The sequence below is a fragment of the Sapajus apella genome, unplaced genomic scaffold (assembly GCF_009761245.1).
Source record: "Sapajus apella isolate SASKATOON/1434 unplaced genomic scaffold, GSC_monkey_1.0 scaffold14, whole genome shotgun sequence".
NCBI classification, from domain to species: Eukaryota; Metazoa; Chordata; class Mammalia; order Primates; family Cebidae; genus Sapajus; species Sapajus apella.
Genome location: NW_022436954.1, coordinates 7,587,624 through 7,602,054, shown reverse-complemented (window position 1 = coordinate 7,602,054; position 14,431 = coordinate 7,587,624). Strand labels below are relative to the sequence as shown.

At 45.1% G+C, this 14,431-nt stretch overlaps 1 protein-coding gene across 1 annotated transcript in view; it reads right to left on the bottom strand.

Moving 5' to 3' along the window:
- The window catches only part of PLAAT2 (phospholipase A and acyltransferase 2), a 73,173-nt gene that overhangs the window by 50,952 nt on the left and 7,790 nt on the right, over window positions 1-14,431 (bottom strand). The window contains 1 exon segment of the mRNA XM_032283046.1: window positions 627-729. Within this exon segment, the coding sequence (XP_032138937.1) occupies window positions 627-729 (103 nt within the window).

The window sequence follows — 14,431 nt, the reverse complement described above, 5'->3', positions numbered from 1 at the left end:
AGTTTCACTCACTTGCCCACCACTCACCTTCTGCTGTGCAGCCCAGTTCCTAACCAGTACCAGTCCATGGCCTGAACGCTGGGGACCCCTACTCTAAAGAACCCCTGGGGTTCCAGGCCGGGTGCAGTGGCTCATGCCTATAATCCCAGCACTTTGGGAGTCCAAGGCAGGCAGATTGCCTGAGCTCAGAATTTCAAGACCAGCATAGGTGCAGTGAAACCCTGTCTCTACTAAAATACAAAAAATTAGCCAGGTGTGGCAGCATGCACCTGTGATCCCAGCTACTCAGAAGGCTGAGACAGGAGAATCACTTGACCCTGGGAGGCAGAGGTTGCAGTGAGCCCAGATCGCACCACTGCACTCTAGCAGATGGCTGGAGCTACAGAGCAAGGCTCTGTCTCAAAAAAAAAAGAAGAAGAAGAAGGACCCCCGGAGGTTCCAAGGAGCAGACCTTGAACGCACGGCCCCATACCAAACTGCCCCTCATCAAGATTCTTGTAGCACTCAGAGACAACTGCAGTAGAGAAGCAAGAAGAATGTCGGGGTCACCTGTTACCCACAGTTCCCCAGTCCCTCTCTTCCCAGCCCCTGGGGCCCAGCACAGTGGAGGTCCTGTGTGCCCTTACTTGGAGGGGCCAGGTGGACAACATATCCATCGCCAACGTAGATGGCCCAGTGTCTGTAGAAAGGGCGAAATATCTCAATCAGGTCTCCAGGCTTCGGCTCTGGCTGCAAAACCAAGAACAGGGCTGTTAGAGGCAGTATGAGATTGTAGAACCAAGGCAGGGCTCAGTTAGGAAGGTGCAGCTGAGTGGTGCCCAGCTATGAGCTCAACAGAACACATGTCCTGAGCCCTGCCCTGCCAGGTCCAATGCCAGTCCAACTTCACAAGCTTGTGACCCAGACTTGCATGCACCACAGGCCTGTCTTCTGTCAATACAAACTGCCAAGTGCAAATCTAAAAGGCTTCCTCATGAGCTGAAGTCTCTGCCTTATTATTTCTAGGAATATTCTTTACTGAACTCTTACTCTGAGCCAAGCACTCCACTCAGTGTTTTATAAGATGGCTCAATAAATCCACACAAGCATCCAGCAATGAACCCCATTTTATGGATGAGGAAATCAAGGCCTAGAAATGCAAAAGAATTTGTGCAAAGACACATAGCTCATGAGTGACCTGGCCGGGACTGAATGCCCCGCTGGCTGATTCCCAGCCCAGTTTGACCATCAACTGTTACAGAAACACCACCAGTTATGTGATAGAGCTGCCCATCTGGGGTCCAGGCCAGAGGCTGCCAGATCTGGAGGGCATCCCACAGACATTCCCCACCCTGGCCTGGGCCTGATGGAGAACTGATATCAGTCCCCAGCAGTAATGCCCCTGGCAGCTCAGCCTGATACTGAGGTGTGTGAGTGCACATTGAGTATGTGTGTGAGGGTGGATGCAGGAGTGTGAGACTACGTGTGAGTGTGAGTATGTGCGTGGGAGGGAGTGCGTGTGTGGGAAGGGGAAAGTAGGGAGGGCACAGTAAATGTTCTCACCCTGTTAGGGGAGCATGGGGCAGAGTTTGAGAAAACTTCAGAGAGGTTCAAGATCATGTCCATCCAATATTATCCACATCCCAGCATCAGACCTTGCACTAAGTGCTGGGGGAGGGGGAGTTCTGACTCTCACCAGAATCAGGGGTAACAACCTTCTCTGGTCCAGGCCAACTTTAAACACCTTTAATGAGCAAAGAAATCAAGCTTTTAGAACACCTAGAGACACAGCCCATCAGGGGGTGTTCTGGCCCCTTCATCTTTTGCTGGAGTCTTCAGCTACAGTTAGTGCTGAATTGCCCTCAGAACAGTGAAGATATAGGGTGGGGGCTCTGGCTTGCTTGTACCTAGGGGCAGGTCTGTAGGGGTTTGCCGACATCTCACCACCAAGCTTGGTGGGCCTACCAGAGAGATTCCATCAAGGATGAGGCATGGGGGGACTCATCCTTGGATAACCTCCCCTGGGCACAAATGATGGACAGTGGGTAATAGCCAATCACAACTCTATAAAGCCTATGAAGGAGGGTCAAGGGCCAATTCGCTTATTATTTCACAGAAACATGAAAACTACAAACAGGTAGCACACGTGGCAGGGAATTTTACAGATAAATCATGCTCTTTTGTTGCAGTAAATATAATTTATCTTCCAAAATAGAGGGCACCCAGTTCTTACTAAGAACCTATTTCAGAACAATGGGCAATGGTCATGATTTATGAATCCCATTGTTTTCCAGGAAAAAAGGAGTATTCATTGTTTGGGGGATTCAAGAATCCCAAAAAGGAATTTAAACAGGGATCTCCTCAAACAGACGAGGACATGAAAACTGGGCAGGTACCCAGCCCTGAGGGAGACTGCAGGTTGGAAAAGGAGGTGGTGTGGACGTCAGTAAGACCACGTCGAGTAACAAGCAGCCAGCAAAATGCAGAGCCAAGGAGCTCACCTGCTCCACATAAATACCAATGAGAGGAGCCCTCACACAGAACATGCTGCTTTTTTTTTTTTTCTTTTTGAGACAGGATCTCACTCTGTTGTCCAGGCTGGAGTGCAGTGGCACTATCACGGCTAACTGCAGCCTCGACTTCCCCAGGCTCAGGTCATCCTCCCACCTCTGCCTCCCGAATAGTTAGGACCACAGCTGCGCACCACCATGCCTGGCTAATTTTTACATATTTTTAGTAGAGACAGGATTTTGCCATATTGCCCAGACTGGTCTCAAACTCCTGGGCTCAAGGGATCCTCCCACCTCAGCGTCCCAAAGTGCTGGGATTACAGACATGCACCATCACACCCAGCCCCATGCTGCATTAATTCAGAACATATTACAATGACAAAAAATAATTTACAATATTACAATAGTTCAGGCAGAAAAAGTATTCTGTTATCTACCAAAAAAAGAGTGAAAAAGTCATACCCAAAAAGCCACATACTGTATGTTCCATCTACATGTCATTCCAGAACAGACATAACCAGAGCACGGAAAATTGATCCAGGATTGTCACAGGGGTTGGGGAGAGGGACTCACTACCAAGAGGCATGGGGAATTTCAGGGGTAAACTCAGAGTCTCTCTCTGTCGCCCAGGCTGGACTGCAGTGGCGCTATCTTGGCTCACTGCAACCTCCACCTTCCAGGTTCCAGCAATTCTCCTGCCTCAGCCCCTTGAGTAGCTGGGACTACAGGTGCATGCCACTACGCCCCGGCTAATTTTTTGTATTTCAGTAGAGACAGGGTTTCATCGTGTTGCTCAGGCTGGTCTTGAACTCCTGAGCTCAGGCAGTCCACCCACCTTGGCCTCCCAAAGTGCTAGGATTACAGGTGTGAGCCACCGTGCCTGCCCCCTTTACTCTTCTACATCTTGTTTGTGGCAACGGTTCTGCAATTATATGTGTTCATTACGACTCACAGAAGTAAACACTGAAAGGGTAAATTATAACAATTTTTTTAAAGAATCTAAATTTTAAAAATAAATACAAATTAAACCAAATTTTAAATAATTTTTAAATATTTATTTACAGTTTGGAAGGAAAAAGCTGTAATTTTTTTTTTTTGACACTCAGCCAAATTGCCTATTCTTTGTAAGAGCAAGAGATACATATTTCCAGGTCGGGTGCAGTGGCTCACACCTGCAATCCCAGCACTTTGGGAGGCCAAGGCGGGCAGATCACCTGAAGTTGGGAGTTTGAGACCAGCCTGACCAACATGGAGAAAGCCTCTCTCTAGAAAAAATTGAAAATTAGCCAAGCGTGGTGGCAGGTGCCTGAAATCTCAGCTACTCAGAAGGCTGAGGCAGGAGAATCACTTGAACCGGGAGGCAGAGGTTGCCGTGAGCCAAGAACGTGCCATTACACTCCAGCCTGGGCAACAAGAGTGAAACTCCATCTCAAAACAAAGAAAGAGAGAGATACATATTCCCAAGCACAACACAAATTATGCTCAGGCTCAATACATACTCCACTCAAGAAAACTTCGTTTTGAAAATGAAGTAAAAGACAGTGGGCCACCCATGGAGAACTACACACTAGTGAGGAGCAAGGACTCAATGTTCACATGGCAACTTGGATATCTCTAAAAGACATTACTGAGTGGAAAAATGGGGATGAGCTCTGTCACACAACGCCACTTAGATAAGTTAAAGATACCTGGCCAGGTGCAGTGGCTCACGCCTGTAATCCCAGCACTTTGGGAGGCCAAGGCGGGTGGATCACCTGAGATCAGGAGTTCAAAACCAGCCTGGCCAACATGGTGAAACCCGACCTCTACTAAAAGTTCAAAAATTAGCTGGGCGTGGTGGCAGCCCTTGTAATTCCAGCTACTCATGAAGCTGAGGCTGGTGAATTGCTTGAACCCAGGAAGTGGAGGTTGCAGTGAGCGGAGATCGCACCATTGCACTGGGTGACGAGCGAAACTCTGTCTCAAACAAAAGAAAAAACTCCGTCTCAAAAAAAAAGAAAAAAAAAAAGGAGGGCACAGTGGCTCACTCCTGTAATCCCAGCACTTTGGGAGGCCAAGGCAGGCAGATCGCTTGAAGTCAAAAGTTTGAGACCAGCCTGGCCAATACTGTGAAATCCCCCCCGCCACTGTCTCTACTAAAAATACAAAACTTAGCTAGGCGTGGTGGTACACACCTGTAATCCCAGCTACTTAGGAGGCTGAGGCAGGAGAATCACTTGAACCCAGGAGGCGGAGGTTGCAGTGAGCTGAGATCACCCCACTACCCTCCATCCTGAGTGACAGAGTGAGATTCTGTCTCCAAAAAAAAGAATGATTAAAGGGAACTAATAAATACACAAACACACAAGAGAGGGGGGTCTTGAAGGGACCAGTAAGGACAGGGTGCTATGAACTGAAGATATAAATAATTCACCTCTACCGCTAAGATCCACCTAGAAAAACAAGTACTTACCATTATACACATCATCCATCTCAGCTGAATCAAAACTAAGAATGCAAAAACTCATGTTCTAAATTTAGAAGCATAAAAACTGCAGTTCATGGGCCAAATTTGGACCTCTGCCTGTTTCCATCTGGCCTGACTGCAAGATAAGAATGGTTTGTACCTTTTTTTAAGATGCGTGGGGGAAACGTCAAAAGAGAAATCCTATTTTGTGACACATGAAAATTATATGAAATTCAAATTTCAGTGTCCATAATGCTTGAGTGGAACACCGCCAGGCCCATACATTTACACTGCGTCTGTCCTGAGTCCTCTCTGCAACAGCAGGCTTGGGTAGCTGTGACAGAGACCATATCGCCTGCAAGATCTAAAATGTTTACTATCATAGCCACGTGCAACGGCTCATACCTGTAATCCCAGCACCTTGGGAAGCCAGGGCAGGCAGGTCACTTGAGGTCAGGAGCTCGAGACCAGCCTGGCCAACTTGGTGAAACCTTGTCTCTACTAAAAAATATAAAAATTAGCCAGGTGTGGTGGCACACTCCTGTAGTCCCAGCTACTCGGGAGGCTGAGGCATGAGAATCTCTTGAACCCAGAGGCAGAGGCTGCAGTGAGCCAAGATCATGCCACTGCACTCCAGCCTGGACGACAGAGCAAGACTCAATCTCAAATAAATAAATAAATAAATAAATAAATAAATGAATGAATGAATGAATGAATGAATGAATAAAATGTTTACTATCTGCCCCTTTACAGAAAAAGTTTGCTGACCCCTATTGTAAAAGAGCCTGCAGTGACTCCAGGAATGCCACTGCACTGCCTCGTCAGGCCGTTTTCTGTTCCAGGAACAGAATCAGGGCCAGCAGAGCGCCTGGGAAGGGAACTGCCTCCTCCACAGCAAAGTTCAGGGGACCCGCAGCCCACACAGTGACCACGGCTCTCCCACGCAGCTCCCGCAACAACAGTGGCAGGGCTGAGGCTGCACCCACGGGATTTCAGAACAAAAAGCCTTTATCTCTCCACAAAAGCAGCATTACAAAAAGCTGCATAGCAACCATTTCCCTTAGTAAGCAAACTAGGAGCAATTTCTGGTCTCCGAAATTCATATTTAAAAAAAAAAACAACCTGGGGCTGAGTGTGGTGGCTCACAACTGTAATCCCAGCACTTTTTAAGAGGCCGAGGCGGGCGGATCACCTGAGGTCGGGACTTCGAGACCAGCCTGACCAACATGGAGAAACCCTGTCTCTACTAAAAATACAAAAAATTAGCCAGGCATGGTGGCACATGCTTGTAATCCCCAGCTACTCAGGAGGCTGAGACAGGAGAATTGCTTGAACCTGGGAGGTAGAGGCTGCAGTGAGCCAAGATCATGCCATTGCACTCCCACCTAGGCAACAAAAGCAAAAAACTCTGTCTCAAAAAAAAAAAAAAAAAAAAAAAAAACCTGGATGCTGGGCTTAATACCTAGGTAATAGGGTTGATCTGTGTAGCAAACCACCATGGCACACGTTTACCTTTGTAACAAATCTGCACATCCTGCAGTTCCACACCCTGGAACTTAAAACTTGAAGAAAAAAAATAAAATAAAATAAAATAAACAACTATCAATAAGGACTAGTTAAGTGAATTATCCTATATCCACACACACACACACACACACACACACACACACACACACACACACAGGCATTAGAGAGAGCACGGTGAATTTACATGAGCAGACATGGAAATATTAAGTGAGAAAAGCAATTGAAAGACATTATTATTCCATTGTTGCTTAAAATATCTTTAGGCCAGGCATGGTGGCTCATGACTGTAATTCCAGCACTTTGGGAGGCCGAGGTGGGTGGATCACTTGAGGTCAAGAGTTCAAGACCAGCCTGACCAACATAGCAAAATCCAGTGTCTACTCAAAATACAAAAATTGGGCATAGTGGCACACACCGGTAGTCCCAGCTACTCGAGAAGCTGAGGCAAGAGAATCGCTTGAATCGGGAAGGCAGAGGTTGCAGCGAGCTGAGATCCCGCCCCTGCACTCCAGCCTGGGCAACAGAGCAAGACTCCATCTCAATAAACAATTTTTTTATGCATTTATACATAAAATGTATTATACACTACATATGAGCTAAGGAAAATAACCAAGCTGATGTATATTACATACACAACAGTGAGTGGTTGAGATTCAGGAGCTTTTATATTCTGTTGTATTATTTTATTGTTTGAATTTTCATTAATATGAATTACTTGGACAGTAAGAATGTTAAAAAGTATTTAAAGGGGAAAAATTACTCATGTTGATGAACTTGCAGTTTTTAAGTTGGGAAATGTAGATATCATCTGTTGCCAACCCTAATGAAACTGTCTCTCAATTAAGGGTATCAATTTTGTTTTTGATTCTTTTCTAGGCCAGGCGCAGGGGCTCACACCTGTAATCCCAGCATTTTGGGAGGTCAAGGAGGATGGATCATTTGAAGTCAGGAGTTCAAGAACAGCCTGGCCAACATGGTGAAACCCTGTCTCTACAAAAAATACAAAAAGTAGCCACGCGTGGCGGTGTATGCCTGTGGTCCCAGCTACTCAGGAGGCTGAGGCTGGAGAATTGCTTGAACCCGGAGGCAGAGGTTGCAGTGAGCCCAGATGGTGCTATTGCACTCCAGTGTGGGCGACAGAGCAAGACTGTCTAAAAAAACAGTTGACAACAAAAAAGAAAGAAAGAAAATTTTTTTTAATATTTTATAGTTTTCCAAAATGTTTAAATAAGTATGTGTTCATTTTAGAATCAAAAATCAAACTAAGACTTGACAAAATCAGTGGTAATCCATACTATCACTATTATGTAATAACAAAATACACACAAGCAAAAAGACTAGAAAGGTCTATAGCAACGTGCAAATGGACATTCCCTCTGGGTGCTAGGTGCTAGGGCTATGCATGGTTTTTGGGATAATTTTTGCTTCCTTCTGTTTCTCTACATATTCCAGGTCTTCTGCCATGAGTATCTTTAAGTTTACAGCATGCTTCTGAACATTTTATTGTGAACAATTTTCAAACATTCAAAGTTGAGGCCGGGCACAGTGGCCTATAATCCCAGCACTTTAGGAGGCCAAGGTGGGTGGACCACCTGAGGTCAGGAGTTCAAAATCAGCCTGGCCAATTTGGTGAAACCCCATCTCTGCTAAAAATACAAAAAAAAAAAATTAGCCAGGCATGGTGGCAGGCACCTGTAATCCCAGCTACTTGGGAGGCTGAGGCAGGAGAATCTCTTAAACTGGGAGACTGAGGTTGCAGTGAGCCCAGATTGCACCACTGCACTCCAGCCTGGGCAACAAGAGCAAGACTCTGCCTCAAAAAAACAAAAAAGGGGATTCTGCCAAGATGGCTGAATAGGAACAGCTCCAGAGCACAGTTCTTAGCAAGAGAGACACAGAAGGCAAGTGATCTCCACATTTCCAACCGAGGTACCAGGTTCATTTCAATGGGACTGGTTGGACAGTGGGTGTAGACCAAGGAGGGCAAACCAAGCCAGGGCAGGACACTGCCTCACCCCAGAAGTGCAACTGGCCAGAGGATCGGGGACTTTCCCCCCTGCCCCGCACTTCCAGTTCAGATACTGTGCTTCTCCCATGGCCTCTGCAACCCACAGACCAGGAGATCCCCACAAGCGCCACAAGTTATCAGCACACATGTGAGCCAGTGCCTCAAGTTGTTGGCACAGATCTGGGCGGGCATTTTGACTAGCACCAAGAGCACCTACAGGACAGAGCTACCCACTCCCCAGAAAGAGGGGGAGCTAAAAGCAGGGAGATAGGTGATATGGCTGGGTGGGTCCCACCCCCACAAAGACCAACAAACTGAAGCCCTCTCATTTTAGAGTTTTGCAGCCAGCAAACCAGTTTGAGCTCGACCCAGGACGATTGAGCTCAGTGGGGGGGAAAGGCATCTGCCATTACTGAGGCAGGTCTAAACCTACCCATGTAAACAAAATCCAGAGGAAGCTTACACAGCGGCTGGACTGAGTCTGTGACAGCCCAACGGTGCCTCTGCAGGCAGACATGGAACAGACTGCCTCCTCAAGCAGCTCCCTGACCCCTGTATAGCCAAAAAGACACCTCATGCAAGACAGCTCTGGTTGACACCTGGTGGATACCCTTCTGGGACAAAGCTACCAGCGGAAAGATCAGGCAGCAATCCTTGCTGTTCTGCAACCCTCACGGGCAATTCCTAGGCAAGCAAGGACTGGAGTGAACCTCCAGCAGTCCTACAGTAGAGGGATCTGTTAGAAGGAAAACTAAAAAACAAAAGAAATAACTTCAACATCAACAGAAAGGACATCCACTCAGAGACCCCATCGGAAATCACCAACTTCAAAGATCGAAGGTAGATAAATCCACAAAGATGGGAAGAAACCAGTGCAAAAAGGATGAAACCATCAAAGACAAGAATGCCTCGCCCCCACCAAGGGAACACAACTCCTCACCAGCAAGGGAACAAAGCAGGATGCAGAATGAGTTTGACGAACTGACAGAAGCAGGCTTCAGAAGGATAATAACCAACTTCTCTGAGCTAAAGGAACATGTTCTAACCCAATGCAAAGAAACTAAAAATCTTGAAAAAAGGTTAGACGAAATGCTAACTAGAATAACCAGCCTAGAGACAAACACAAACAACTTGATGGAACTGTAAAACATAGCACAAGAACTTTGCAAAGCAAACACAAGTTCCAATAGCCTAATCTATCAAGCAGAAGAAAGGATATCAGAGATTGAAGATCAACTCAATGAAATAAAATGAGAAGGCAAGATTAGAGAAAAAAGAGTGAAAAGAAATTAACAAAGCCTCCAAGAAATATGGGATTATGTTAAAAGACCTCATCTACGCTTGATTGATGTACCTGAATGTTACAGAAAGAATGAATCCAAGCTGGAAAACACTCTTCAGGATATTATCCAGGAGAACTTCCCAATCTAGCAAGGCAGGCCAACATTCAAATCCAGGAAATACAGAGAACACCACAAAGATATTCCTCAAGAAGAGCAACCCCAAGGCACATAATCATCAGATTCACCAGGGTTGAAATGAAGGAAAAAATGCTAAGCGTAGCCAGAGAGAAAGGTTGGGTCACCCACAAAGGGAAGCCCATCAGACTCACAGTGGATCTCTTAGCAGAAACCCTACAAGCCAGAAGAGAGTGGCGCCATTATTCAACATCCTTAAAGAAAAAAACTTTCAACCCAGAATTTCATATCCAGCCAAACTAAGATTCATAAGCAAAGGAGAAACAAAATCCTTTATAGGCAAGCAATTGCTAAGAGATTTCATCATCACCAGGTCTGCCTTACAAGAGTTTCTGAAGGAAGCACTAAACATGGAAAGGAACAACCAGTACCAGCCACTGCAAAAACATACCAATGGTAAAGACCAATGATGCAATGAAGAAACTGCATCAACTTAGAGAAATTAGATAAGAGAAAAAAAGAGTAGACTGAGTCTGTGACAGTCAAATGAGCAAAACAACCAGCCAGTAACAAAATGGCAGGATCAAATTCACACATAACAATATTAACATTAAATGTAAATGGACTAAATGCCCCAGTCAAAAGACACAGGCTGGCAAACTGGATAAAAAGTCAAGACCCATCAGTGTGCCATACTCAGGAGACACATCTCATGTGCAAAGACACACATAGATTCAAAATAAAGGATGCAAGAAGAATTACCAAGCAAATGGAGAGCAAAAAAAGGCAGGGGCTGCAAGCCTAGTCTCTGATAAAACAGACTTTAAACAAAGATCAAAAGTGACAAAGAAGGGCATTACATAATGGTAAAAGGATCAATGCAACAAGAAGAGCTAACTATTCTAAATATATATGCACCCAATACAGGAGCACCCAGATACATAAAGCAAGTTCTTAATGACCTACAAAGAGATTTAGACTCCCACACAATAATAGTGGGAGACTTTAACACTCCACTGTCAACATTAGATCAATGCGACAGAATATCAACAAGGATATCCAGGACTTGAACGCAGATCTGGACCAAGCAAACCTAATAGACATCTACAGAACTCTCCACCCCAAATCCACAGACTATACATTCGTCTCAGCACCACATCGTACTTACTCTAAAATTGACCACATAATTGGAAGTAAATCACTCCTCAGCAAATGCAAAAGAACAGAAATCATAACAGTCTCTCAGACCACAGTGCAACCAAATTAGAACTCAAGATTAAGAAACTCACCCAAAACCACACAACATGGAAATTGAACAACTTCCTCCTCAATGACAACTGGATAAACAATGAAATGAAGGCAGAAATACAGATGTTCTTCGAAACCAAGGAGAACGAAGACACAACATACCAGAATCTCTGGGACACATTTAAAGCAGTGTCTAGAGGGAAATTTATAGCAATAAATGCCCACATGAGGAGCAAGGAAAGATCTAAAGTTGACACCCTATCATCAAAATTGAAAAAGCTAGAGGAGCAAGATCAAACAAATTCAAAAGCTAGCAGAAGACAAAAAATAACTAAGAGCAGAACAGAACTGAAGGAGACAGAAACACAAAAAACCCTTAAAAAAATCAATAAATCCAGGAGCTGGTTTTTTGAAGAGATCAACAAAATAGACTGTTAGCCAGGCTAATAAAAAAGAAAAGAGAGAAAAATCGAATAGATGCAATAAAAAATGATAATGGGGATATCACCACCAATTCCACAGAAATACAAACTACCATCAGATTACTACAAACAACTCTATGCACATAAATCAGTAAACCTGTAAGAAACGGATAAATTCCTGGACACTTACACCCTCCCAGGACTAAACCAGGAAGAAGCTGAATCCCCGAATGGACCAATAACAAGGTCTAAAGTTGAGGCAGCAATTAGTAGCCTACCAACAAAAAAGTCCAGGACCAGATGGGTTCATAGCTGAATTCTACCAAATGTACAAAGAGGAGCTGGTACCATTCTTTCTGAAACTATTCTAAACAATACAAAAAGAGGGAATCCTCCCTAACTCATTTTATGAGACCAACATCATCCTGATACCAAAACCTGGCAGAGACACAATTGAAATATAAAACTTCAGGTCAATATCTATGATGAACATTGATGCAAAAATCTTCGATAAAATACTGACAAACCGAATGCAACACCACATCAAAAAGCTTATTCATCAAGTAGGCTTCATCCCAGGGATGCAAGGCTGGTTCTACATACACAAATCTATAAACGTAATCCATCACATAAACAGAACCAAAGATAAAAACCACATGATTATCTCAATAGATGCAGAGGCCTTTGACAAAATTCAACAGCCCTTTATGCTAAAAACTCTCAATAAACTAGGTGTCAATGGAACATATCTCAAAAAAATAAAAGCTATTTATGACAAACCCACAGCCAATATCATAATGAACAGGCAAAAACTGGATGCATTCCCTTTGAAAAGTGGCACTAGACAAGGATGCCCTCGCTCACCATTCCTATTCAATATAGTATTGGAAGTTCTAGCCAGAGCAATCAGGCAAGAAAAAGAAATAAAGGGCACTCCATCAGGAAAAGAGAAAGTCAAATTGTCTCTATTTGCTGATGACATGATTGTATATTTAGAAGACCCTATCCTCTCGGCCCAAAATCTCCTTAAGCTGATAAGCAACTTCAGCAAAGTTTCAGGATACAAAATCAACATGCAGAAATCACAAGCATTCCTGTACACCAATAACAGACAAACAGAGAGCCAAATTATGAGGGAACTCCCATTCACAATTGCTACAAGGGAATAAATTATCTAGGAATACAATTAACACATGCACAGGTATGTTCATTGGGGCACTGTTTACAATAGCAAAGACTTTGAACCAACCCAAATGCCCATCAATGGTAGACTGGACAAAGAAAATGTGGCACATACACACCATGGAATACTATGCAACCACAAAAAAGAATGAGTTCGTGTCCTTTGTAGGGACATGGATGAAGCTGGAAACCATCATTCTCAGCAAACTGACACCAGAACAGAAAACCAAACACCGAATGTTCTCACTTATAGGTGGGTGTTGAGCAATGAGAATATGTGGGCACAGGGACGGAAACGTCACATACTAGGATCTGTTGGAGGGTGAGGAGTTAGGGGAGGGACAGCGGGGGGTGGGGAGGGATAACATTGGGAGAAATGCCTGATGTAGGTAACAGGGGGATGGAGACAGCAAACCACCATGGCATGAGTGTACCTACGCAACAATCCTGCAAGATCTGCACATGTACCCCAGAACTTAAAAGTACAATTTAAAAAAAAAAAGTTGAAGGAAGTCTTTTAATGAACATCTGTATACCTGCCACACAGATTGTGTGATTATGTGACTGTATTTGCATCATCACAAACATGTCCATCTATTCATTCCCTCTGTACAGTATCTTTTTTTTTTTTAATTTTTTTTTTAATAATTTAAGAACTAACACACTGAGGGAGTCCCAGGAGATGTCAGGGCAGTGATAACACAGCCAACTCTTGATGTGTGCTCAAATTCACCGGGTTCGGCCGGGCGCGGTGGCTCACGCCTGTAATCCCAGCACTTTGGGAGGCCGAGGCGGGTGGATCACGAGGTCAAGAGATCGAGACCATCCTGGTCAACATGGTGAAACCCCGTCTCTACTAAAAATACAAAAAATCAGCTGGGCATGGTGGCGCGTGCCTGTAATCCCAGCTACTCAGGAGGCTGAGGCAGGAGAATTGCCTGAACCCAGGAGGCGGAGGTTGCGGTGAGCCGAGATCGTGCCATTGCACTCCAGCCTGGGTAACAAGAGCGAAACTCCGTCTCAAAAAAAAAAACAAAAAAACTTCACAGGGTTCCTGACTCCAAGCCTGCAGCCTTAGTCGGCATCTGTGGCTCTCCTACCTGAGCCTGCATGAATTACAGGAGAAGGAGTTGCTGACACGCAGGGTCACCATGGCTTTCTGGCAATTCCCCTCCTCCACCCTCGAGAGAGCGGTGTAAGCGGCCATTGACACCCCTGGAGTATTCCTTCACCTTGGGAGGATGCCCACCTTTGCCTTGGAGGGCAAGGAACCCATTCACTGGCTGAGTTGTGCACCAGGCACCAACCCCAGGCACTTGAGCTCTGTCTGTGACCAGAGCGTGGAGCTTTTGTTCAGTAGCAGGAGACGAAAGATTTTTTAAAAATACCTTAGTAGGCCGGCGCGGTGGCTCACGCCTGTAATCCCCGCACTTTGGTAGGCTGAGGCGGGCGGAGCAGCCGAGGTCGGGAGTTTGAGACCAGCCTAGCCAACATGGCAAAACCCCATCTCTACTAAAAAAATAAAATAAATAAAAATAAATTAGCCGGGCATGGTGGTGTGTCCCTGTAGTCCCAGCTACTCGGGAGGCCGATGCGGAAGAATCACTTGAACCCCGGAGGTGGAGGTTGCAGTGAGCCGAGATCGCGCCACTGCACTCCAGCCTGGGCAACAGAGTAAGACTCCATCTCAA